The sequence below is a fragment of the Taurulus bubalis genome (genome assembly GCF_910589615.1).
Source record: "Taurulus bubalis genome assembly, chromosome: 6".
NCBI lineage: Eukaryota > Metazoa > Chordata > Actinopteri > Perciformes > Cottidae > Taurulus > Taurulus bubalis.
In genome coordinates, this window is record NC_136594.1 from 7,665,039 (window position 1) to 7,692,818 (window position 27,780).

Below are 27,780 nucleotides of genomic sequence, written 5' to 3' on the forward strand. Positions count from 1 at the left end.
TATTGAACATGAAGATTCAAATCCACACAGCAGGATGAACACTGTGCATGGAGCCACACTTAAAAGGGTAATTTTAGTTTTATTTCATCCTGGAATATTTCCAATAAATGTGGCTATTGAGGCTCTATGGGTTGTGCTCTCACCACTTTGTTATAATTATTCTGATTATGACCGTCTCTGTCAATTGATTCCACAAGGCTGGTTATGTTAGCCAGCTCGCAGCAATATGCACGGCTAGTTTTACCCGTGGAGACGGCTCAAGCCGGGGTGGTTCTCTCCACGGCAAACACAACTGAACCGGCTCCTTAACCTTCCATTATTCCCTCGTCTGCGGTTGGCACCATCCCAGAGCTTACTTTTAGTTTTTCTAGGGACTCCAAGTGTACGAGTATGCTAAACAGCAATGGAGAGTGTACCGTACACCCCTGCCAAGGCTGAGGGTCCCTCAGAGGCTGACGCCTGCACATTAACGCTCTAGTAGCTTCACACAGGATCCCAAGGCCCCCCAGAGTGGTGCTTTAATCAGTTATACTATGCTCTTAAACCTTCTATATCGGACCACAGCTCATCAGTTTTCAGACAGCACCCTACAATTGTTGAAAGAAGGCTGACAGTGCTAGAATGCAGACTTTGGTGCAGCCGTTAACCTAGATGCTGACAGAGTCCAGACACCTCCGCTGCTCTTTCAGCAGAGTAGAGGAATATGCAGCTTTGGACGGCCAGCTGTGGCCTCTGGAAGCTGACAATATATTTAAGTGTACGCTCTTCCCCCTGCTACGTGAAAAAAAAAAAAAAACTCTCTTCAGCTTTAGGATGAAGGGGCTTATACATAGAGCAGATCTGCAGTAAGTTTGCTAAACCACTGATCCGTAACAATGGAGCAGATTGGCGCCCTTTTAGTCGACACACAAACACATCCACGAACATATCCACGTTCTCCAAAGTGGTCAACGGAGCTGTGTTGTCATGAGTAGTGGAGAAGAGTAAACTACCCATGAAGATGAAGCAGTGTGAGAGCGTGATACATGAGAGCTTTTAAAGAAAAGAAGAGCCAGCAGCAGTATAAGTGCAAAAACAAGCCCAGGACGGGAGAGACTAATCAAAAGAAAATGAAAAGGATTAAACAACGAACTGATTTGGAGAAAAACAAATAGCATCCCGCAGTCCAAACATTGCTTTAGCATACAGAGCCGTATGCTCAAGCCATATGAGGGGTGATGAAGGCTAAGCATGACTTAGAAAACCAGCAAGCCACTTTTTGAAAGACTTACCTCGTGCTTTGAGAGCTCAGTCCAGTCAATACGTGAACTGGCCTGCCTTGTTAGCTGTTCATATTAGTCTCCTTATTCAAACGGGTTCATTTGTAGTGTGTTTGCGTGAGTGTTAGTACCTGAGCCTAGATTTGGCGAGCTCTGGACCCTCTTCATGGGAGAGAGCATGAGTGACAAGGCCGAGCTTTTGCGAGCACATCCTCCGCTATCTGAGAAATCACAGCCAGGCAGGTGATCACAGAGGCAGAGAGCAGCAGCACAACATGCACATGCACGATCACGAAGACACAAATACACACACACCGAATGCGTCCAGGCAGAAACAAAACGCAAACAAGTGCACATGCATTTAAAATGACAATTTTTTTTTTTTTTTACAAAATGGGCTCAGGACATGTGATGAAGCTGGTGTGCAGCAGAATTTCAAAGGATTTGTAAAATGGAGAACTTTGAAGGTGTTACACAACGAGCTTTGTGTTCGTCACAGAAACTTTCCACACATATTTTCCACATTGAAGAACCTGACACAGTGAAAAAAAATCACTTCTGTAGCCAACGCTTAGCTCACTTTACAAATGAAGCTACTAGCCGATACGGGTGGTTTTAAATGTGTGCGTAAAACTCTGGTCAAATTCTGGTGGCTTTGTTGCTTGCCTTTCAGCACACGACAAAGCTTTTTTCGTTTGTCTTCTCGACTGTAAATAGAGGCAAACAACTAAGATGAGTCAAGCCACCGCTGGCAGCCACAGAGCGGTGGCGTGTGGTGTGTGGAGAGAGGTGCTCAGACGGGTGGCTCATTGATTCTCCAGCTGCAATACATTATTCTACCCGGGACGACTGCCAAGTACAGGACAACGCTTTGGGAACGTATTGAGGGAGGAATACGTCACCGTGTTTGAAAAGCAACAGGGTTACTATACCTTCTGATGCTTTTCAGTCACAATAAACACGGCCCAAAATGGACGATCACCAAAGTGGTAAAACAGGGTCAGTTAGAATTATAGACTCATGCCCGGGGTCGAAGGGAATTTAGCGCACATGGCGGCTTCTAAAATAGCTACGAGGTCTGAAATGTGGAACAATATTGATGTTATTGTATCAAATGGAATCAATAGTTGTATGTTCAGTTCATTTGTAGCACAAGAAAACATGATTATTCTGCTTTGCCGAACAAAATTAATGGACAACAATCTGTGTATGGTGTGTGTGTGTGTGTGTGTGTGTGTGTGTGTGTGTATTCTTAAATACCTGTATTCATATTGAAGAGCACTTCTTACTGATCTACTGCAGGGGGACACACTTTCCTGTAAAACAAAAACAAAGTATTTCAGAAAATACAATAAATGTCTCGTGAAACAGAGCAAAGCGAATCACGACAACGCAAAGTGATTTACAAAATGATTTTCCTGAGACTGCTACTATAAATCATTCAGGAGGCAGTCTCGTTGTATTTTGCATGAACTCTTGTGACTCAAATCTGAAATATAAGCATTTATTTTGGAAATCTGCCAGTTTCCCACTGCCCACTAGGTCACTTGGTTGACTTTGATCTAAATCACACAACTTAAAGAGCCAAAATCTGTGTGCAGGAAAAAGTCTGGAGAGATTAATGATGTTTAGGAATAGGGGGAGGCTGTGTGCTGCAAATGAGGTTTCACACATCTCATTTTTCCAACCTTGCAGACTTCCTGGTGACAAACAGGAAATTAACTGAATTGTTAACTGCACTTCTGAACTTCCAGACAAAATGAAGTGTGCAATAGTCTGGTTCCAGACCCGAGACCTCAGAGCAGCCATCCACATTCAGTCACCGATTCATAAGCGATGAACGGAAATGGAAATTCAGTCTGATTATCAAGGTGGCATGGACCTGTGATTAAATGTCAACATGAGGTGCTGCCAGAGTCAGGCCCCGAGCACCCTGAACAGAACAGGAGAGATAATGTGGCATGGATGAATCGCCAACAGATAATGATCCAGATGTTAAGGAATGCCTCAGACAGAAAACATCATTATTTTTGATTAACCGCTTTAAAGACAAGACAAAGAATATTAGACATTGAACACGTGGCAGGTAGAATCTTCATGTATATGTCCACTAAGTGTTTTCAAGATGGGCGGTAACGTTCGTCAACTGTCTGAGATTTGGTGCAACTAAAGTGGTCACTTTCGCCTCTATTTGACTCAATTCACTACACAGAAACTGTTCCAAACAAGTAAAGGATTCACGTAAATTATGGAAGGAAGATATAGAGGAGGAAATATCTTTAGAAGAATGGAGTGAGGCATGTAAAGAGGCACAGAGGCAGACAGTCAGCAGTAACCTAAAACTTCTACAGTATAAATGGCTGATGCGTACATATATAACTCCTGTGAAATTGCATAAGTTTAATGATTATATTCCTGACACCTGTATTAAGTGTGATGAGGCAAGGGGGACACTGTTTCACTGTATATGGGAAAAGTGAAAACCTTCTGGCAAGATGTTGTTAATATGATTGATCAAATTTTATCCAAGAAATTACCATTGACTCCCAAGCTTTTTATTCTTGGTGTATATCCTATCATACCACTTCTACAAAGCAAAGAGCTCAGATTCATAGATATGTGTATATTACAAGCTAAACGTATAATTGCCCTTAATTGGAGAAGTGTTGATGGCCCAAGAATTGGTGTGTGGGTTAAAGAAATGGCCTCAAACATGTCAATGGAAAAGATTATGTATATTGTTAGATGTAAACAAAATGTTTTTGATAATATCTGGGGACCTTTTAGGTATTTCTTAAGGCATAATACTAATGTTGGTGACTTGCTTCAGCAAGAACTGGCTCAAGGGGAGGAGGACAACTGTCTGATTATGTACATTGACTAGTAGGAAAAACAACAACAAAAAACACCCATTATTCAGTTTGTAAAGTATATTTTTATGTTTATGTTTCTTTTTATTTTATTTTTATTATCTGTTTTTAATTTAATTCAACTATTATTTAGTTACTTTATTATTATGGGAGGGGGAACAGGGTGAAAATGTTTGCTGTGTATTGTTTTGTTGATATTCAATTTGATGTGACTTGCAGACTGAGAATCAATAAATACATTGTTTAAAAAAAAAAAAGGATTCACGTAAATCTACACATGCTGCCCGTCGTGTTCGCAAAGATGTTTAAGCCAAAGCCTAAAGCCATGGGATCCAACCGTGGGAACATAGCTTCTTCCAGCTGAAAGACTTAATGACCTCAGCGGACGTTTTGCAGCACAAAGACCAAACGTAAATAAGGTAAATGACAGATGCAGAATGCAATGTTTACCTAAATGTGATGCCTGTCTCTCGCCATATGGAGACTTTGATTCTTTGAACTGTTGCGGTGCATGATTGATATGAGGGCGCACATCAAAAGCGCACATCAAAAGCCAAAAGGCGTAAAACAGGCCGCTGCATTCGCCGCTTGAATGTGTGCACATGTGTGTCATCACCGGACTTAGCGTGCATGACGGACACCGCGAGTGACAGCCGACAGTGGCTGCAGTGGGGATCATACATGTCTGGTATGTAAATAACTGACTCACACTCATAGCTGACCTTGACTTCCCCCCCCCCCACACACACACACACACTCATAGAGATATTGTTGAGAGGATTTGGGAATGTGATGTACAGTATAGCTGATATTTATTTAGCATCAACGGCTCCAGAACTCTTTACTGAAACAGCGCGACTGTTTCTCTCTATCAGGGATTTCAAGTGATTTTAATCCTGGCAATAGAGATGGTCACATGACTTTCCCGTGGAATATTCTTGTCCAATACAAATCACCACTGATAATCTAGCAGGTGCTAATACTGTACAACTAAATGTTCAGTAACAATAGAGCAGAGCATATACCTAATTTAATGCCTGGGATATTAATCCAAGCGTACAATGTACATACAAGTACAACTAGAAGTGCAAAGCAAAAGTTTGCACACCCAAAATCAATCAGAATGTCCTTTTTTTATCTAATCTTTCAGTTCCCATGTTGAACAGGAAGATAAATAGATGTTTTGGCTGCGTCTCCTTCAGTGAGTGAATGTGTACGAATGACGTGACATTATGGAACATAAAGTCCATGCAGGGTTCATACACATTCTGACCAATGGATTTCCATGACTTTTCTATGACTTTAAACCAAATTTCCATGACCAAACATTTTGTGAAATATCGGTGTATACATGAAAAAGTGAGAAGACGTAGTATTTAAACTAACAATGTGAATTTCAAAGCATACAGTATACCTTAAAAATGACACAAATGAATGAGAGACAATAGTTTGATTAAAATAATGAACATTTATATAGATGCCTGTATGTATGCCTGCTTATATTTTGAGTGTCTTTCTTTTAAAAGCATATTCATTATTTCAAACTCAGCGTAAATGAACGACATGAACATAACAAATTTCAATGACTTTTCCAAAACTTTTGGGATTTTTCCAGGCCTGGAAATAACCATTTTAAAATTCCATAACTTTTCCAGGTTTTCCATGACCGTAAGAACCCAACCACGTCTGGATTCATAAACAGACATTGTGTTTGCATATCTGTGTGCAGTGATCTTCCCCGACACATTAAGGCCGTGTGACAATGAAAGCGCATACCGCTTGTGCTTGAACTCGTGTTGAATCCTGTCACCGCTCTAGGTAGGAAATAAAACAACTGACAATGCATTCATAAGTGATACTTTTTGCTTCAACACGACGACAACTTCTGGGCTTCACATTGACAAGTAAAGTCCTGATAATTGTGGCTATTTTGGAAACGGTATGCAAGTATATTTTGACATGAATGTGTAAACTGCCTCGGCAGTTGGCTCTGGTGATGAATGGCGCTAGATGCGTGGCATAACATTGACACGTATTTGACCACGCTGAAAATTTTAAAAAGGCATTTTTCATACCTTCTTAACATTTCACCGGGTTATACCGTATGCGACGCCGCTGGGGAGCCGGCCATAAGGCCAATTGTCCCCCAGAGGGAACTAGCAAGTTCATTGTCAACTGTAAAACATGCCGCTAACTATGGCTGTGGTCACACTCGTCTTTTCAATGTGTCATCCAATCATGCCAGGAGACTGTAAAGTCTGCAGCTGATCAACCAGACCAGCAGTGGACACACATAGGAACACAAATTAATCTAACGTATCTGTATCAAGATTGATGTTCATGCTGTGATTTTATGTAAAAAAAAAAAAATACAATTAACACTGGCAGATATATTGTTATCTGATTTTGTTAAACTCCTGATTATCTTTATCAGTATTGGCCTCAAAACATCCAGTGTAAGTCTATAATTAGAACATTAAAAGGGACTGTAATGTATGTCAAGTTTGTTTGTTCACCTTATTATTACTTTCCTTACTTTGTCTCCATGCTGACCTTGAGGAGCATTGGTTGGTTCACGTTTAGGATGCTAGGATTTTTTTTTGCAAAATGTAGTTTCCATTAAAAAAATAAAAAATAAAGGTTATGCTTTGTATACACTTGCGCTTAGAGCCTTCGCAGGCTGCGAGTATGTAGTATATAATAGGAATAGAGGATTATAGTCTACGCGCTGTTCACTGCATTATTCCCCAAAACGCCAGAGGGCGTACAAACAAAATGAACTGTGACGAGAGTAACACAGATATGCCCAGAGAATGTAGGTGTAACCGGCTAAAAGCAATAAACTAGCATCAACCTTGCCAAGAAAGGAATGGAATTATCTGTTTACTTTTTTTTTCCCTCCACAATACCATGAATATCAGATATGAATTAAGTATTAAATGCCATATAAAGAAACCAAGGTTGAATATCCTGTAAACATTTTGCTTCGGCTGGAAAAAATGTTCCTTCCCTTAGGAACTTGATGTTAAAGCCCAACACTGGCAATAAAAACAATATACATATATATATATATATATATTTTGACTCCTGAGTTAATTTTTTTCACAGAACATTTTGTTCAACAAAATACAAAATGTTGTATTCGTATCCGTCCGGTCAAAACAATTTTGAATATGCAACAAATGACAAAAGCTTTGGCTTGATAAGTAGTCAAAAACCTTTAACCACCCCTTTACGAAATAAATCGACTGTTGATTTTCATGAAAGGGGTCATGTGAAGTTGCACTTGGAATCAAATAAGCCATCAATTATGTTTTGTATGCTTCCGTTTTGCCAAAACAGTGACGCAAGCCAATGCAAATGTTATTTCCTGATTTTGTTTTGTATAAATAAGTAATTATCAATAAACCTCATCTACCAACGTATCGCTACAACTACTTCGTGTGAGAGTTTCCAAACACTGTTAACGCTGGTCAGGAGGAAACATTATTACTTGTGGTGCTACATCAAGCCATGCACTGTGGTATACTTTCAGCCCTTGAAGACCGAACCCTCACCCTCATCCAGAGCGCGCTCGTAAATCTATCTCTGAAACACACACACACACACACACACACACACACACACACACACACACAAACACACACGCACGCACGCACGCAACGGGGTAAATCATGGGTCTGGCGTCGCAGCCAGTCGCCGTCCAAATGATGGTCAGATTATAAACAGGATCATGTTTCTTGGGGACAGATCGGCGGCGACACAGCAGCTGTGGCCGTGGTGTAATGTTATGGCTGCACACTTGAAGGAAAGCCCGCCGGGCTCTACACCTCCAAGTCACTCTCACGATCCGTTCAGGCCTTTTTAAGCTTTTAATCACAAAATGGGCAGCGCTCTCGAAAGCCGGAGATAGATCATTAGCAGCTCGTGCATTTTTCAGCGTGCATATCACAGTGTACCGTTTACTAGAGGAGGCACGGCATGTTTCCATTAATACCCGGGCTCCATGCAATGCTTACAAACTGTGGGTATGAATGTGAACATACCAAGCACTTGTTATCATGACGAACTTAAATTAAACAAAGGACTCTTCTCTGCCTTGAGAGCTATTTTATCTTGACACAACAAATGGAGAACAAACAACAGTTGTTTTCAACTTTGTTTCCTTGTTTGGCTGACCGAAACCGTCGCTATGTTAAGTGTCTTTGCGTTCTTATTTTGCCGTGGTTTATCCGCCGACTGTAATTTCGGCATTGGTGGGCCACTCTTGAGGCTAGTGTGTGTGTATAATTACTGAGTGTAATAGCTATGGGACTGCAAATACCCAAGTCAGAGCTATAAGCCACAGAAAGCAATGATGTCCAACACCACAAGCCCGAAAGGTCTCATTAGTCTGTTGAGTGACCTACTGGGACTCATTCGGTTCAACTCAGTGGACTTAAAGGGATTGAGCTCTGAGTGCTTTTTAAAAACACAAGACACTGTGGTGAGTGACTACAGTACGTTAGTAAGCTCATCCTCCATTGTTCTTTTCATTAGAGGAACCATACTATTGATTTGAGCTGATCAGCAGACATCATTGCCATTTTCTTCCCGTGTACATCCTGAGATGAGTTTTAAGGATCGCGTTGACCTCGACGAGACTCTTGGAGACACAAATTCAATATGGAAGACATTAGATAATTCGCAGGGAGTCAATCCATATCTGCGCTTCTTAAATTATCTCATCAAATGTGTGCGCAGACGGCACTAAGATGACAAAGCAAAACTCAATAAACGCCACGAGAGAAAGAGGTTAAAGCAGGTCGTAAAAATGTCATGTCCCTATTAACAAAAGTAAGGTCACTTGGCTCGGTTCTTACGCTAAAGGAATGTCCTGAAAAACAACAACACGGTGGCAGATGTAAACCAGGCGGTGTGATGGAAAAACAAAAGGAAGGAAAGTAAAACACAAACAATGTCCTCTAAGAGCACTGGCCGGGAAGCCATTAGTCACTGGCAGTCTGCCTTGGCACCAAAACAAGTGTCTAAAAACAAAGATGTTGCTATCGGTCCATGAGAAATTCTCACAATGAAAACGTTGAAAACTAAAGCAATACTTAGGCATTTTACAATTTTTCGAATCTTACTGTAAATGGCTAGATTTCCATATAAATGGAATATTTCCGTGTCATTTGTTTCATTTCAGACAGGCTTTTAACCCTTTTAAACTTGGAGCCAATTTTGGCTCAATACCTTTTTTTCTTCTTCCCTGTGTTTGAGTCGTCGTAGGAACGCTAAATTCATTCCAATACTTGTGTATATTGTATGTATTTGTTCAGCAAAGTCTGAAAAAATGTATATCTGCAAAAAAAATCACTTTTAAAAGATTTTTTGATCAAGATTTGAGCAAGATTTCCCAAAAATGCCTCCTCCAGCGGTCACCGAGTTTTTCAAACTTTATTATGGTGCCCTAACAACAGCCCACATACTAATAAGACATCTTTTTGGAAAGAGTAGGACCAAAAGAATCAGAATCAACAACAAAAATCATAATAGAACACAGCATTTGGGTGTTCAAAGGAGTTTCAGTCAAAAAACTGTGTCGTTCGGTTAAAAAATGTAGTTTACGTAAGTACTTAAACTTAACGGTTACTTTAATTATGTTTCACACCAGATGTATCTACTCACAAGGGTTGCGGTATTGTAGCACTTTAAATGAAGTTAAACAACGATGTGGTTCCGGAGATAATATGTTGTTGTTTTTTGTCTGATAATAGGCGCAGGGGGATTTTCGCACACTGTTTTTAAAGGGTTAAAGTTATTTGTGTGTGCGTGCGCGCGCATGTGAGAGAGAGTGAACAATCATTGGAGATAAGCCGCCTATGGCTTCAAGGGTCCTGACCCCTGGAGTGGTCAGTCAGCCTGAGACATACTCACAGGATGTCAGCAGATTAAGCTCCTTAGAAAATCTATTTAGAGGCCGAACCAAAAAGTCATCAGATAGATGTTATGTTCAGCTGGTCTGTGTACCAATGATTATCAGCTGTTGAAAGCCGGATAAGATATTAAAACAATACAAAATGGCAGAAATATACCCCAGGTGCAATATTCTAGAAGACATATTCAATCTGTGAGTAGGAGGGAGAACAAATCCCTTTGAAAAAAGGCGACAGAACGTCTCTGGAGATCCAACATAAATCTCAGTCGAAACACGGCTGGCCTGAAACCCAACTGACAGAGTGAGTGACCCCCTCCAAAAAAGGCAGAATCCAGAATTGCTTCATTCCTCGATGCCTGATTTGAAGCAAAGTTATTTTAGTGGTGCATTTTTGTGGCGAAAAGGTTGGGAGCTCAGGGTTGTGGTGAGAGGAAAAAAAGAGAGGCTTGGGAATCAAAATAAGAGTCTCTTGCCGTAGGTTATTACTCGTGGACACTGCTTTTTACAGCTTCAAGCATTTCAAACACTCAAGTATTCATGTTCGACATCAGCCGAACAAGTAAACATTTCAATAATATATCATTCACATGATCTGAAATGGTACTACAGTACAGGAGAAGGATTACTGCAGAATGGGTTTTGTGCACATTTAAACAGTGAACTGAAAGCATATTACATCCATATTCTTCTTCATTTTAAAGTTTGGATTACAGGATCATCAAACACTGGTCGTCAAGTCACGCTTTACTCAAAGCTACACGCAGAGGGAGCTTTAAGTTTTTTGTAAACCCTGTCTTAGCAGTAGAATGTTCCATCAGCTGCAGCAAAGACAACTTGTCACTTGTCGACTAAGCTAAAAAAATAATATTGGCTCTATGGCCACTCAACCTACTGAAGCGTAACTATATGGCACAGTGGACCTATTCATGTCGATGATTCATCGTTCAATAATGAAGCTGTTCAGATTGTTTAAGGCTGTGGTAACTTCAGATAGAGCGAAGGTCAATATCGCATATACTGCTTGGCACTGTGGGACCGTACGCATCTGGATTTGTGGAATTTTTATTTCCATACAAGCAAGAAGTTATTTTTAATGTCATAATCTTGTCATAAGGGCTCAACAGAGTCTCACCAAATACAACCTTGGAAAAATTAGGAAGAAAACAACCGTCTAGTCTACCATAATGGTCCCATCAAGTAAATAAAAGGAAACCAGAAATAAAAAAGTGAGAATGTGATATGAAGTTTTAATCCACATCATGGCATGTTGACTGAAGTGTTAAAATATTTTCCTGCTCATACCTCGGTCGCTTGGAAACAATATTTGTTTTGGAGACGTTTTTGCAAAAGGTTATTAAGAAGTTAAGTATTAAGAAGTATTACGAGTTAAATTTGTTTTACTTTGTGGGCTACATTTGAATTTCGAACAGATAATTAACCAGAGCCCTAACAGCTCAGGCCACGCTCTCCAGCCACTCAGAAATAGTGTGATATCCTACTAATCCATGGTGAATATCAAAATCAATACAACAGGTGTTTTAATGTATTTCTAAAAATGGAGAAAAAAAAGAGTCTCCTTCTCTCACGGCATAACAAAACATTTCTTTGACAAGAATAAATTCTACTTGTTGTAAGAAGCAGTCATTTTATTTATCAGCTCCATGTAACCTCTCCACCGCTAGTTGAACAACAACCCCGTCCCACAGAGCCTCCGTTATCATCCCTGTTAGTTCAACCTTGCCACTCATTAGCAGACCCCCCTCCAGCCGTATGAATGGATAGCGGAGGTCAATACGCTGACCCTGCATGCCCACTCGCTGCCCATACGGCTCTCAACAGAGGCCCGTGTGTTCTGCAGATTGCATCACAACCCCACTAACGAGCACAGCCACTGGCTTCGGAGCACTAATGCAATTATGCAACACAAGCCCCGGCACTGTGAGCCCGGGCCGTGGAGGGGAGAGGGATGAATTGGATGTGACAATTCCGTGGGTTTGTTATCTTACCATTTCTATGCAGAACTGGCGATGCATTCGCTTTATACTGCTCTGGTGCTCACGGAGAAGAAGACGGAGATACACAAATAAATAAATATTATGGACGAGCAGGGCAAATGAACATAGATGAATCACGGAGAAACAAACAAACGCGGATCGAAAACTGAAAGGAGACAATATTAGCATGTAGGATTACATAAACTGTCTGGCTGCAGCCGGCTGGGGACACAGCATCCATCGCGAGTAAACAACACCTCCAGAGCTGCCACGGTTTCATCTCCTCCTCTGCAAGACGCGTCCGCCGCATGTGGAGCTCGGTTAATAAAGGCTGCGGCACTATCGAAACCCTCCGGGCTACAAACGGAGTCAAACCACAACAAGCTACTGCATGCCAAGGGGACAATGAAATGAAAGCATGAGCAAATAGAGGGGACGTGGTGTCACAAGGTGCTGAACGCCCGAAGCAATGTTTGAAGACAAAGCTTCTCCTGACGAGACGTTTTCGACTCAAATGAATGTCATTATGCTCATAAAATAGTAAGCGCAGGCTGGAAATAACGACAGTAATGAAGCCATTTCTTTTCAACCGCTACGGGCATGACGGGCTTCATGAGCACTCCCCCCCCCCTCCCTCCTGAGAGCAGGAATCTCCGGGAGGTAAATGCCAAGACTGCCTGATGCAAGTGAATATAGGATCCACAGTAAGAGGAGTAGCGTAGCTTAGACGGGTCATACAAGACAGAAAAAAAAGGTTGTCGATGACAAATGCTGATCCCAGCATGACTGAGTACCCGATGCATGCGGCCTAAGATGATAACTGAATCTGGCACATGTGGTCATTAAGAGGCCTAATGGAGAAGAGATATCCAGGAACACAGACATTAGCTCCTCCACACTTTACTAGGATAGTAAACACTCTTTTCTATCTAGAGAATGAGTGAGGCAAACACACTGCTTATTATTAAATCACTCTTGTGGGGAAATTACTTCTGTGCAAATTACAGCATGCCAGCAAAGAAGGCTTGTGGATTATTAAACCCTTTGACAGGAAAGAAATGAGTGGCTGAGTATAAATGAAGCCGTCTTACGTCTTACCTTTAGGAGAAATAAATACGTGTGCAAATTGAATCCAAAGTTTGTTCAGGAAAGACTTTCTCTGCCGTTCTTTTAGAACACTTTCCAAAATCGAATGATGAAAACAATGCAAACATTTTGAAAATAGTAATTTGACGCAAGGGGGTACACTGAAGCAGGAGGACTATCAGCTGCGGCTAAGATTACATTCCCCCCTTACATAGTCTGGATTCCCGAGGCAGGTACCAGTGTTAAGTGTCAAGCATGAAGATAAGAGGGACTTGATTAGCAGGGGCGCTATATTTACTGCCAATAGGCAGGACCCTTTACCCTCTAAGGTGGTCCGGATCATCGCGAAAGTCCATCTGAGGAATGTGTACGTACTCTGGGCGTAAAGGCGCGGGTCCTTTTACATTTTTCAACGCCGCACTTCGTCATCGCGACAGGAAGTTTAAATCAAGTCGTCACAGGTTTGACAGTGAGGAATAAGATCTGTGCATTAGATTAAAAAACGACTTTATTTAATGTTTTGGCTCAATTGATTTCTCTTGTGCTTCTACCTCCATGATGGTCATGGACCGACACTGCAATGAGCTACACACACGTGAAGGCGGAGCTGTGCTGATGTTTGTGGTAATGAGCCACACAGCAAGTAATGAATCTGTTTTGTATGTCAGACAGAGAGAATCTCACACTCTCATGAGACTGTAATTCAAGAGCCTTGTGTTTGCCGTTATTCTGCAAAGGCAACTTTTGAATGCCTTTGTCCTTTTGTACATCAGCTTTTTAAACAAACACCTCGTATCAGGAAGGAATGAGGAAGAGGAGGGGAAAAAAGAGTGACAGTAGCGGTGGAATTAATGGTTTCAGCTGTTAATAGTGAAACAATAGTTTCTCTGTTGACGTTTTAATGTTTTTTTTTTACATTCCTCTTGTTTATTTGTATATCATATGTACGGCGAGAGCAATGTGTAATCGGAGTCAAATTCCATGTATGTGTACACACACATGGCCAATAAAGCTGATTCTGATTCCGATAGCACAGCCCTGGTAAGCTCCGTGATTTGTAGGACATGCATACCTCAAAGCATTCTAGTTTATTCAAGATTTATAAATAAATAAATCTGTGTTCAAACCTGACTTACTTTGGAGTAACTACTTCCTAATCCTGACAGCACAGAGTTGTACAGATCCAGCCGAGCAATCAAAGACATCTGTCTCAAACAGTGTGGCTTTATTTAACTGAAATGTTTTACCGGAGCTTCGTCGAGTTCTGCAAACACATGAAGTTGTAGTGGGACTGGAATGAATAATTTATGGTATTAATAATGTGAGAGTTATCGTGATTTAAAAAAAGGGCAGCCCTGTGGCATTTAGCCTATGGGTGAACAGACAAAGTGCCCCACTGTACGTCCGGTCCAGGAGAGAGGGAACCGAGCGAGCCCGGGCTGCGGGCCGAGGCTGGGAACCACCCCAAACTGTGTACCCAAGGGGTCAAGGTGACATTCCTCAACACCTCCGAGAGTGGCCTAATGGAGGGATTGGAGCATGGCTTTTGTTGAGTGGGAAAGATGAGACCAAGAAAAAGTGTGTAACAAGAGATGGAAGTATGTAAGAAAGGGGCAGAGGGAAGAAAATGGGATCGTGGGGCCAAATTATGGAAAGGTAAGACGGAAAAGGGAAAAAGAACAGGAAGTTCTTGGGGACCGCTTTCAAAATGTTCTCGACATTTAGCCAAACACAATATCAAAAATCCACTTCTCTTCCTCTAGGGTTGACATATAAAATGTTTCAATCCACAAAACTGTAATTTGCTGATGTGGCCGCGGTGAAAACCATTGTTTTATTTGACACCATTTCCCTTGCTCCCTGTCACGAAAGACAAAGGTTCTACTCTCGGCCTATAATTGTGGCATTTGGCAGAACAGATAAATACAATTCCCTTCTGGTGTTATTGGGTTGTAAAATCTATTCCAATCTCTTGAAATTGCAGTCTCTTTAAAAGCATCAACGCGTTCAAAAATGCAGACACGTCAAACGAAGGAGCAGACTGCGAAATATATATATATATATATATATATATATATATATATATATATATATATATATATATATAAATATATATATATATATATTATATGATCTGTTCTTTTCAATTGTTTCATTAAAAAAGCAATTTTTGAAACTCACTTTTTCCTAAATCATCCATGCATATATTATATGAATTATCTTTCATGAGTGAGGAAGGTAAATTAAACCTGTGTGTCAATCCAAAATCTTCAATCTGGTATTCAATAAATACAGTAATTTGGCATTAAAATGCACACGAGCACAATATTTCCCCATGACATGCAAACCCTGCAGTCCGGGTATCTTTTGTGACATTCAACCCGAAAAAGCCTGACCTCTCGACCTGGCAGAGTGCAGGTGCAACAGTCCATCAAGCGGAGGAAACGTAACTCTTACCGTCATAAAACCCCAAAAAGACTGGAGGCCTGCTAAGAAGAGCCAGGTATAGGTGAGCTGTGAGCCCAGATGCCTTTTCCTCCCACGTTCTCTTCTTATATTCTGATTTGTTTTGTCTGTAATTTGTCTTCCACCCTCCGCTCCGGATAAGTCTCTCCTCCCGGTCAAGCTTTATTCCCAGATCTCACCCTGTTTAATGCCTGGGGAGCACAGAGACAACAGAACGAGGAGAAAGTTAGAGAGCCAAAGAGTGGGAGTGACGGGGAAAGAGAGTCCCCTGTTTGGGTGAAGCAGTGATCAGATACGGCTATTTTCAGACTTAGGCATGCTCGTCTATGGGACTGGAAAGTTACCCCCCCTCCTGTAGGTGGGTGGGGGCTAAGCGACAGGGTTGACTATCTCTATTTTACCACACGCACACATGTTATGCATGCATGCAATACCACACAAGTGCACACAGAGACAGACACACACCCCACACATCCGCATACTGTAAAAAAAAACACAAAAAAAACACGAGCAGATTGGGTACTTCAATGGCGTGGAATGCGTCAGGTACGTAAGTTACATCTCCCGACACGTTCTGCGTGGTTCAATGATCCAGGATGACAGCGGGAGTGAGCAGACAGAGAGAGAGAGAGGGGTGTCGGAGAGCCTCCGCACGGCCATCTCTCCTCCGGGCTTTTAATGTCACACAGCGAGCCGATGTCGTCATCCCGGGCCGATGTCAAGTGGGCCACTTCCACGCGAAAGAAATCAACTGACAGGACTGTCAACTTGCTTCTCGCATGAGATTTTCTTTCACTTTCTGACACTGACATCTTTTTCGATCGCCTGGGAAGACGGCGGCTCTCTCCCAGATGAGCAAACACACACACACACACACACACACACACACACACACGCATGCACACACACAGAGCGGCAGACACAGCGACTCTTTCTCTTTATATCACCGCGTTCAGTCGGTGTGTCATATCAGGCTGTAAATACATACAGACTAATTATGTGTCCACTCACCTGTGTCATTAATAATCGTACTGCTGTGTAATCCATATGGGAATGTATATTTGGAAATGACCACACACACGCACGCACACACACACACACACACACACACACGCACACATACGCAGGCGGAATATATGCAGCAGGGAGGTCAGCCAGAGGCACCTCTAGACCCCAGACTCCCTGCTATTCCCAGAATGATGATGTAACAACTGCTATTAGCATCTCACATTTGGAGCCTGGATACCTAAAACCGACCAGCTACTGTGCAACGTGCTATTTAGATCACTCCCACCTCGTCCTTTCACACCCATACTTGACAATAAACAAAACGGGCACAAAAGTCAACATCCAACAAATTACTGTGCGGTCGGGTTCGGCAAGAGTTCAGCAGTCTCGACAAAGGAAATCCACTAATGTATGGCAACGTGGCTCCATTAGCAGCTTGTGTCAGTCTCCATCTCAAATGGATAAATCAGTGCAAGTGTATCACGAACAATGGACCAAATGCAAGAACATTTTCGGATACTTTTTTTCGTACGAGATTCAGCAAACGCATCTGCGTAAACATGATGAACGATGAATGCCACCCGTGCCTGAATGAGCGCATGCTCATGAGGATTAATAACATAACATAATTAACCCATATCTCATATCAGGCTACGCCTCCTCCTGCATGCCAATGAATCCTGAACTGAAGTCCTGCTTTCGGAGATCAATAAAGGAAATGTTTTTAATAGTGTCATCAGTGGATTTAGGGGACCTGCTAAAGCCAAGGGAATGGGACAAAAATAACTAGTGCTGTTAATATTGTGTTTGTGTACATGAAAAACCTCTCACCACAGCAAGGCGGTCGATGACTGCAACAGGATGTCTTGCAGAGATGAATATTGATATTGTAGTGTTATACAACAGCAATAGCCAATTTATATTAATGGGGATTCAGGCTATACATTTAGAATTACAATAGCCTATGAGTCGAGTCAAACAGGATAATGTCAATCATATTTTTAAGTGTAATTTATATGAGATTTTCAAACTCAAAATTGCTTCAAAGTCATTAATCATACAATCCGTCAGTTAAAATCTTAGTCTTGGATAACAACAGACTAACTGGACCACTTGTAAATTGTGTTTAAGAAAATTCCAGAAAGTCGTGGAATGCGGCGAGTTTCGCCCAAATCACTCATAAAAGCCACTTGAGATCAAATCTGTTCGTATAAGTGTTCTTGCATGAGGCCCAGGGTCAAGTATTTTGAGCATATAAATACACACAAACTGTTAAGCGTTGACATTTAAACCAAACATGGATGGCCTTAGTTGAGATGCTCTGGATCATCACTACGTGCGTCTGCCGTCATCGTGCCAGTGAGGAAGCGGGAGTGTAAAGAAATCCAAGCTACACGGTCACAGATCCAATAATAAGCAGCGCTCATGCCACTATGTCCACCGATCACCCGGGCTTCGGACCTCGAGGTGTTCGCGGCCACACCACAGTGATCGGTGCGCCTGCAGACATGGTCAAAAACCAGCTGCCCCCCCTCCCACCAGAAATGTCTGTTCACGAGCCGAGGCTCACGGAGCTATGGTGAAAAGCTGATAACTGACAGGTGCTAATGATGCAACTTCAGAGCCAGAATCAGGAGCCCAATAAAGTATTTAGTTCACTATTCCAGTTGTTATCCATTCACTTCAGAGATTATCCTTTAAAGCCATGTGACTTCACAAAAGATGACAAGACAACATCTGCATCAACATCAATGGTTTAACTGATGTGGCTTTACAGGTCTGAATCACGTCCCTCGCGTGTTAAAACTAACACGTGACGTTAATAAGCAACTTCTGTTCCCGTGCAAAGGGGTGATTTATGAAAACAATTAAAATGGACATGACACAGCAGCAGCAGCTTAGGAATGATCTCATTTAAGTACCAGAGCAAACTATTTTTATAGCGGCCGACACACATTCGTACTCAAACACACTGACACTTTGACCTATGAGCAACTCCGGACCACAGTGGGCCGCGTCGACATGGTCTCGCCAGTACAGTTTCAACACCTAATTCATTATCAGCTTCTGCAAGGTCCCGCCATTCCCAGTTAAGTAAGTGGCAGGTTATAAAAAGCAGGAGAGCCGTGCGTGTACATTAGTAAGTGTCACTGACTGGAAAACACTTAAATCCGGGAGCAGATTAAAAAAAGAGAAATATATATCCACCAACATATTGCTCAACAGAGACGACAGCAACGTGCAACATGCACGATGCAGCGGAATGTGAGCTAGTAGAAACCTACTGTTTTTTCTTTTCTTGATAGAGTAAATACATTTTTTAGTAAGTAAGAATATGTAAGCCGTTTATGATACATTTCAAACCAGCTAACCATAATCCCAAAAGGTTTAAGGCCTCTGAGGTCAAACAGAAGCATTATCCTCTCCAGAGCACGAAACAATTCATAGTCATTGATTAAAAAACATCACACACACACACACACACACACACACACACACACACACACACACACACACACACACAGTTGAGGAGCTGCATGTGTTTTTGACTACAATGAAAAGAAATTATGAAAAACTATGTTGTTCAAATTCTGCATGTGTTTCTCCATTAGCCATGATCTGCAAGAACCTGGCAGCAAACACTTGTCAAACATCATATAAAGCTCAGCATTTTTTTATTCTGACCTACTGTGTACTGAAGGTAGTCTTCCAACACTGGATGGATAAAGTCCCTAATGCCTCTGCGTTGAGTCTCTAATTAGTTTAAAGCATGTCTCAATCCTTGATTTAGAGCCTTTTTTTTCTTCAAGTCTGCCTTTTTATACTGCTGCGCTAAATTTATGATTATGCAAAACTAGCTCAATATCATCAACTAAAAGCCCAATGAAATAGATACATTCAAATTCACTGGACAGAAATAGTATTTAGGATATATAAAAAAGATAAGCATCCTGGAACTAACCACCCTCTAGAGATGTTGGTGGTCAGAAAGAGTTTTTTAATGTATTTTTTTTAACACATTTTAAATGGAAGGGCACACACAAAAAATGCGCTCTACACTTCTGATAATAGCCATTTTCATCTCTTCCACTAAAACATTTACTCCCTGTAAACATGAACATTGCCCAGGTGTCAAGTGTGTGGCACGTCGGCTGCTTCCCGTTGTGTCCATTCTTAAGTTATTTCAATTAGAACACTTAACAAAAGCAAGACCTGATTATAGACGACCATTGAGGAAGCTCAGGGAACAAGCTTTTCCTGCGGGCGGCCCCCTATAATCAGTGAAGCTAAGAACTGGGCAAGCTTTTCAAACGCCACACTCTGAGCCATGACATCAGCCTCGGAAGAAGGAGGCGAAAAACAAGTGCATGTGCGTGCGATGGAGTGAAATAAAGAGAGCAATAAGCACTATGAGAGTAACCCCCCTGTTACATTCTGTACTTTGTATCACTGTCTCCTATTCCCTGATGGCCTGCCCTGATCCCCCTTTCCTCCTCCCACTCTCTCTTCCTCTTCCTCTCTCACTCAAATATGCACACACACCCACACCCACACCCACACACACTCTCTCTCTCTCAGTAACTCTAAACTGGCAGGTGCAACCGAGTTGACGCTAACAGAGACATACTTTCTGGCTCATTGGCCATCAATCAAGTCAAAATGCAATGATCCCCCATTAAGAGTGTATATTTAAGCCTCTATGAGAACCTGTTTATCGGCGCCCCTCGCCAGACAGATAGCGGCCAACTGTTGCTTGTCATACTGCGTCCCGCTGTGTCGTTTCCTCTCTCCAAGACGCAAGTATTCAGTCAGAGAAATACATGGCGATACCATCCAGTAATGCCTACACACACACACACACACACACACACACACACACACACAGGCCAGGTAGGACACACTGGGAGTGGTGTGAGGTTCCCGGAGGGATAGTGTTACACTGTGTGCATCCTGAACACCTCCCCACTCACCCAGTTCACCCGGCATTCAATTGGGACTCAGATACCGTCCATCGCTGCTGGCCCTTTTTTCTATGTTTCCTCATTACATCATCCCTTTATATCCGTTTCAGCACCAAAAAAGCAAAACACAAAAGGGGCTGATACTACTTACTACTTTCTGTCAGATCTAGAATATGACAGATGTGTCTTAAAATATGACATAAAACACACGACTGCAGTACCAGAGGCCCACTGGTTTTCATTCAGTAAGAGTAAATGCAACAATAACATGTACTAGCTTTTTTGTATAATAAACAAAGTAACTTCAATACAAAACTCAGTCCTATTTTCTCTAAATGATAAAGTATTGATGAAAATAAACCTGCACCATTGACCAAACTAAGACTACAGTATCTTTTTTTTCTTTTTTTTTACCACATGCTGCACTGCACTGTTGAAGTGCAAGCAAACAATAGAGATTATCCTGAGCATTTGGGATGTAGGTTAAACATGGATATCCCGATTGATGCGTATTGCTCCCACGCAGCAATGTCTGCTAATGTACAAATGTACTACTAATGTTAAGCAACACATCTCTACAGCTTAAAATCTTGTGGTTTTTTGGGGGGGGTATTTAACATCCTTCCCAGACCTGACCTCATCTCCCTTTAACGCTCTGGAAACAGCCATCACCCTGGAATGCACTTTAGTGGAAGCAGAGGCGACTCACCGCATCCCGGATGAGCCGATTCATTTGCCCCAACACAATTAGGTTATATGTTAATTACTGCTCGTAACGCACGTTAATAAAATAAACTCAAAAAAGATGTACCTCCTTAATAAAATAAATCGGAATTCAGGTCCCGGGTTGGTCTCCACTGCAGCTTCTAAAAGCGCGGAGGAGATAAAGTAGCCCCTTCAACAACAACACGGTCTGTAACGGCGCCTCACCTCACAGCGACTGCCGCTTCACTCGGCCGCTTCCGCCACATTTCGCCAGGTAACCGGCCTCTTCCATTTAGCGAAGACCGACCGAAGTCCTCAAGCCGTAAGGGGGACGCAGCCCACGGGGTGGGGTGCAGCGGCGGCTCGGCGGGGAGAGTGCGAAGCGTCTCCCTGTGATGTGATGAAACCGTACACCTGTTTGTCGACGCGCGCGCGCGCGCAAGGATGTTGCACCCGGTGTCGGCCAGCAGCTCGCTATAAAGGCAACTCCCTCTCTCGGGGGGTCACCGGTAGCAATGCGGTGTGAAGCTGCCCGGGTCCCACTGTGTTTCCTCTCGACACAAACCTCAAAGGCAAGAGGCGGCAAGTAGTTACAGCATGTTTTTTTTTGTCTTTTTTTTTTTTTTTTCTACACTACACACACTACCGCAGTCGCACGCCGCGCCTACCCATCCAGAAATGGACTGAACCTGCCTCCCGTTTCCGCTTTTATTACTCCTTGAATGATGCTTCGTGCGCAAAATGGCCTCTGTTATTTTCATTCAGCAACAGTCCGCCGCGAGCTTCTCATTGGGTCTTCGCGTAGCCATGGTAACGCCCGCCGTTCAATCAGTGCTCGCGCGACAGAGGACACAAAGTAGCGCCTTGTCTGTGTGTGCGTGTGTGCTCGCGCGCGCGGCTCGCTGCCATTAAACAGAAAAGTGGCAGTTTACCTCTCTATCTGCAGGAGAGTTTACACGGGGCTGCACGCTGTGTAGTAAAGGCTAGAACATGACAATAATACAGTCGGGATTAGTGAGTGAGCCACAGAACCATGCTGGGAATAAAGATAGAGCTGTGCCAAAATGTCTATCTGTGTGTTTCCCCGGCAGCATACCGTGTTGTCATCAAACCGTTTGAAGGCAAATGTTGAGCTATTAATAAATGACAAGTAATTTATAGGTTGACGTTTGAGGTGGGCTTGTGTTTTGAGGATGGGGTTACAAAGTCTATACAGAACATGGAAAAGATAAACCTCACGTTAACCTGCATTATGGGCCGAAATAAGCATTGCCTTTTACTTTATTTAATTATTTTTCATTATAGCTACACTGTAGAGATTATCAGGTACAGTCGACATTTTGTTTTTAGACAAGTTATTACTTGAAAAAAGCAATTATTTTGTTAATTGATGAAAGTATAGGATTCCAGTAGACTATATTGACACCGCTGTGAGCTGTTTTGGATGAATTAGTTTCTGTTTTTAGCTTCTGCCAAACAATATTAAACATCGTGATGCATCCCAGCAGGAAATGGTTCAGTGTGAACCCTGGAAGTGTTGATTTTTTTCTCAGTTTTTGACATAGAGCCGTGTTAAACTCTAAGAGGTGTTGATTTACATCGGCTCCAGTGTGATTTATTACGCATGTTTTAAACAAAAGGTTTTGCTGCAAAGTCTTTAATGCCAAAAGTTGATTTATTTGTTTTGCTCCTAAGTCTTGCCATGTATCATAACTTTATTTATTTGATTGCTTAGCTTGGGAATTCACCCTCTCTGTCTGTTTTTCTCCCCCTCTCCCACCCACACCCCAAGCTGTTAAATTATTTACAGACTGGATGGGAGTCCTTTATAGTGATGTGCTGGTTATTGTGACCATGGCAAAAAACATGACCTTTACACATTTAGCACATTGTTTCACATGTTTGAAATGAAATAGAATGAATCCTTTGAATCTAATATGGTGTACTTAAAGAAGCAGATAAACCAACAAAAATCAATCCGTCCATCTAATGTTTGCACTCATTATGAAATGTGTCGTCTCAGTGCAACATCAGAGACACAGATCTGCAGATCTGCAGACTGCAGAGCATCTGCAGGAGAAAGTGAAGCCCTATTGCTCATGAATTCTTAAAACCTAGACGGCTGTCAGAGACGGTCTCGTGAATTGATATTGGGTCAAACACAAAGCAAAAATATCACCCTTTCACCTTAAGGAATGCATCCATTCTTCTGTAAATGTGACAAAAACTATCCTTTTTGAGCTTACGCAATACTGTCAACACTGTTCACCTATTCAGCTTCATGATTGTGCAAATATATATCATCAACTAAGAGCAGCATAGCACTGCTTCATTTAAGTCTTAATAATCAAACCGCTGTAATTAAACTGATAAATACCCTTGTTTGCTTTTTTTATGATGGAGTGCATTATTACCTGGTTTTATGTTTATTTAAAGCATATTCATATTAACAGTGCCATCAAAGTCAAACGTGCTGACAGTGTTTACGCTTCTGCGACAATGCAGTCGGTCAGGATGGCGTTATCAGCCAGTGGGACACGCTAACGCAAAAAGGCGTGCGTCGCCGGCCCGGCTATGTCAACTAAGCACAGAGAAGCTCGGATTACAACTCACACAGCGTAGACAGTAGACATTACTCCACTATATCTTTACATAGAAAACAGTTGGTTGTTGCTATATCATTTTCTTAATGTCAAATAGAGAACTTTTGAGGGACATTGACAACAAATAACGAGTTAAATGAACTAATTAAAGCTGAAGTGTCATTCTGTTGTTCACATGTGCATCGAGGTGGACACATTTAGACGGTTATTGTTAGCTGACCTTTCTGAAGTGTCGATGAGACCACATCTGTGCGTGTGTGTAAACGCACGCATGCATGTGTTTGGTCTTTTATCACCAGCTCTTGTCCACAGTACAGTCAGCCCCAACTGACCTCGCTGTTGCCATGTACTGTAGTTGCCTTTTTATAGGGGACATGTTGTCCACAGACATACTCTTAGCAATCCGTTTAGACGTGGCTGAGAGAACGATGACGATACATTATGTATGGTATGCGGTGGTCCATTAGTGATACAGTTGCAGAAATACTAAGGGCATTGAAACACATTACAGAACAAGACGGGCATGTCTACACGGGAGCTGCGTTTTTCCATCATTTATCTCACACACACACACGTAGCAATACCCTTCTATTTCAATCAATACAGCTGTCTACATACAGTAGGTAAAATGATGCACTTCACTCGGCTGTACATACACGTAACCACAAGCCAAAGCATCATCTTTACACTTGGACTACAAGGCCAAGTTCTACGGGCTGTAGAGGTGTAGAGGAGCCATGCTGGTGGCTCTGTAACGCCACACTAGGCACAGCGTTGCTTTAGTGGGCTCACCCTGGACAGGTTGCCAGCTTATCGCAAGGAACATATAGAGACAGACAACCATTCACACCTAAGGGCCATTTAGAGTCTCCAATTAACTTAAGCCAGGGAACCCGGAGGGAACCCACGCTGCCACAGGGAGTACGTGCAAACTCCAAACAGAAAGACCGCCGCGGAATCGGGGATCGAACCCGAGCCCCTCTTGCTGTGAGGTGACGCCACAGTGCAGACCCGTAGTTAGACGCTTACCAAAGTATTGCATACATCTACATATTTGACCTGATGATAGTGCTAAATGAAAAGTCAAGGGATCACAAACAAATGTCTGAATTCCTCCTCAAACCCATACCAAATATCACATATAATGTCAATCCAATTTCACGACATTGTTACCCTCATGGTGGCGCTAGCATAAGTCGACATCAGGGATCATGAATGTCTTTACAGAATGTAATAGCAAACCAATAGTTAGTTATCTCAGTCTGGTCCACAGACAATCCACTGAACGATCAACAGCCCTACGTTGCCATCACTCGGCCTCCTGGACTGTGTCACTACATACAGGCCTCTTTGCCAACCCCCTCTGACATTGGCTAAGCATCAGTAGTAGAGGTGCCACCAGTGTGCAACACTCATCTAGTGGAGTCAAGTGTTGATGAGAATGCGATCCGGATGCTGACCTTGGATACAAGATCTAAGCCTACTAAAGCTGACCACTACGTTACAATTTGGATCCGTTTCAGACCTTCTTCCAAATACAAATGTGTAATAATGCTTCCCTTAATAGTATTTCCATTTTAGGATGGCAACATGAACTTTATCTTAGAGGGCCTGACATCATCAAGGCATGTGTCGTGCTTTTATGGCTGCAGCTACTTAGCATTGTCCACATCATGTCTGCAATGATCAAATATCCAATACTACCAGCACACACACCGCATGGCCCCTCTTAGAATAGCCCACAATAAAGGAGAGCAGGCTGGCGCATGGATCTTGTGAGAAAAATAGCTCTTTTATCTAAGCAGTGGCACTCGCTCACATCTTTCCACTGATGCTCTCCAAAGAGATCCACATTTGGAACAGCTGATACTGAGGTCCGCTCGCCTGGCCAATGTTAAAGCGGTACAGTGGTGCTGAATGAGTGGATGGCGCATGAGTGCACGAGGACATTGTCCGGCAATGACTTAATGCCACTTTCACTTATATTCCAGTCTCGCTTTGATGTCTGAGAGCTGACCAGGTGAAATGCAGAAGCAAATCCGTGAGAGAACAAGGCTGCTGATGTTAGAGTCCTGCATCATCTCTCTATTTAGCGGTGCCACTGAAGTGCAAGTCGACCCTTTGCTAATGTTTGCACGCTTGCATTTCCATGTTAACAATATTGTTTGTTTCTTATTAGACACATTTTCATTTGATTAATTGCCGTCAGCCGTCTATCGTGATTAAGAATCCTTGGCTCCCACAACTTTTAACAGGGTCAATCTCTACCTCTCAATCACGGAGTGAAGGGGATGACGTGTTGAATTATGACAGCCAAGTATCATTCAAATGCTAAATTATGACAGCCAACTATCATTCAAACACCAAAGTACACTTTGCACGCTATCTAACCCAAGACTCACCTTGCCCTCTGCCTTCCTACTGTGCTCCATCAATCAAAGAGAGGCAACATTGACAGTGCCAGTGTCACACACAACAGAACAGAGAAGAATGGTGGAAAAAAGAAGATGAAGGAAAACATAATAACAAATGACACGGTGAAGGACATGGAGATACTGTAGGCTGAATTCTAGCTGCATTATTTGTGTACCTGATGATTACCTCATGAGAACCTTTAACTGCATGACAATGCATAAATAGACATTTCGAAACATTGATGTCTGTAACATCTGTCGCAAACAAAAGATCAACCAAAGCTGCAAAACAGCAACACAATATAAATGAAAGGTAATACTGGGGTGCTTATTTCTAATGAAGTGAAATGTAAATAGCGTTTTGCAACATCCTGGACTGGAAAAAGATACTAGCCATTAATAAATAATGTAAAACTTTCTGTATTCTAAATACGTATTGAAGTTTGTTTTAATACTTTTCAATTACTTGTAATCCATAATGCTGATGTTGTTAGAAATGACGAGACTCTAGGCAGAGTAAGGAGAGGCAGAAGTAAAAAAAATGTTATCTAATATTTTGTCCCACTATATAGTAACAGGTCTTATGACATTTGCTGACTTAGCTGGTTTAATAAAAAATAAGTGTGTGTTAATCCTGCGCAATATATAAAGGTTTGCTCATAGTGACAAAGTCGCGAGAGAATTATCCCCCAACTCTGCAGCACCAGAGAGATATTTAGCCTCTTTTAGCTCATTGTTTTGGTTGTACTGCCCCCAAATTCCATTCCCATAAATCAAAGTGCAGATAGTGCCTCGCTGTTGAAGAAAAGTTAAGCAGAAACACTTTCTCTCAGCAGGTGGAGACCAAAACAGAGGAACAATATGTGAAAGTCAGCTCACAAATCATCAATACAGCCGCAACTATTGAAATCAGCATAGTCTCGCAGAGTCATGTATAAAAAACACAGACTGCAAAATACTGAAATATGTTCTCATTTTCCTCATATTGAGTAGTCTCTCTTTTTCAAGGTGTCAGCTGACAGCAGTTACTTTCAAATTAGTGACAATATTTCATGTTCAGCACATCTGCATGGCACACTATGCTGTTTGGCGTGCCTTGCTGTTTTTCTCCCTTCAGATGAGGAGTCAGCAGCTGTCTAACATTCAGAGGGCAGCTCCCACCAACAGAGGCTGTCGTTGTATAATGAGTCAAACCCAGTAATTACAGCAGCAGAGCACAAGGGGGATATTAGGAAACCAGACTGACTAATTTATCTGCTCATTCCTCCCTCTCGCAATTTCCTGTGTGAAGCCACACTAGGTGATAAAACTTAATTTCTAAAACACAAACAGCAAATGTATTTAGACCCGAGGACCCGGATGTGAGCGAAATTCCATTTCAAGTGGAATCTGTCCTGAAATAGTGCGCTTGATACAATAATACATCCACACATTGTGGTGTCTGCCAGATGTAGGATCTTCAATAACATTCCACACATGCTTTTAAACATCCC

The 27,780-nt window shown here is 42.1% G+C and overlaps 1 protein-coding gene across 1 annotated transcript in view; it reads right to left on the bottom strand.

The window, feature by feature from the left end:
- The window catches only part of sorbs2a (sorbin and SH3 domain containing 2a), a 48,890-nt gene extending 27,332 nt beyond the window's left edge, over window positions 1-21,558 (bottom strand). Inside the window, exons 1-3 of the mRNA XM_079219720.1 lie at window positions 21,496-21,558; window positions 2,520-2,575; window positions 1,391-1,480 (exon numbers count right to left, since the gene is read on the bottom strand). Of these exons, the coding sequence (XP_079075846.1) occupies window positions 1,391-1,480; window positions 2,520-2,529 (100 nt within the window). The 5' untranslated portion in view covers window positions 2,530-2,575; window positions 21,496-21,558. The remainder of the gene's footprint in view (window positions 1-1,390; window positions 1,481-2,519; window positions 2,576-21,495) is intronic.
- Between the last annotated feature and the right edge of the window lie 6,222 nt (window positions 21,559-27,780).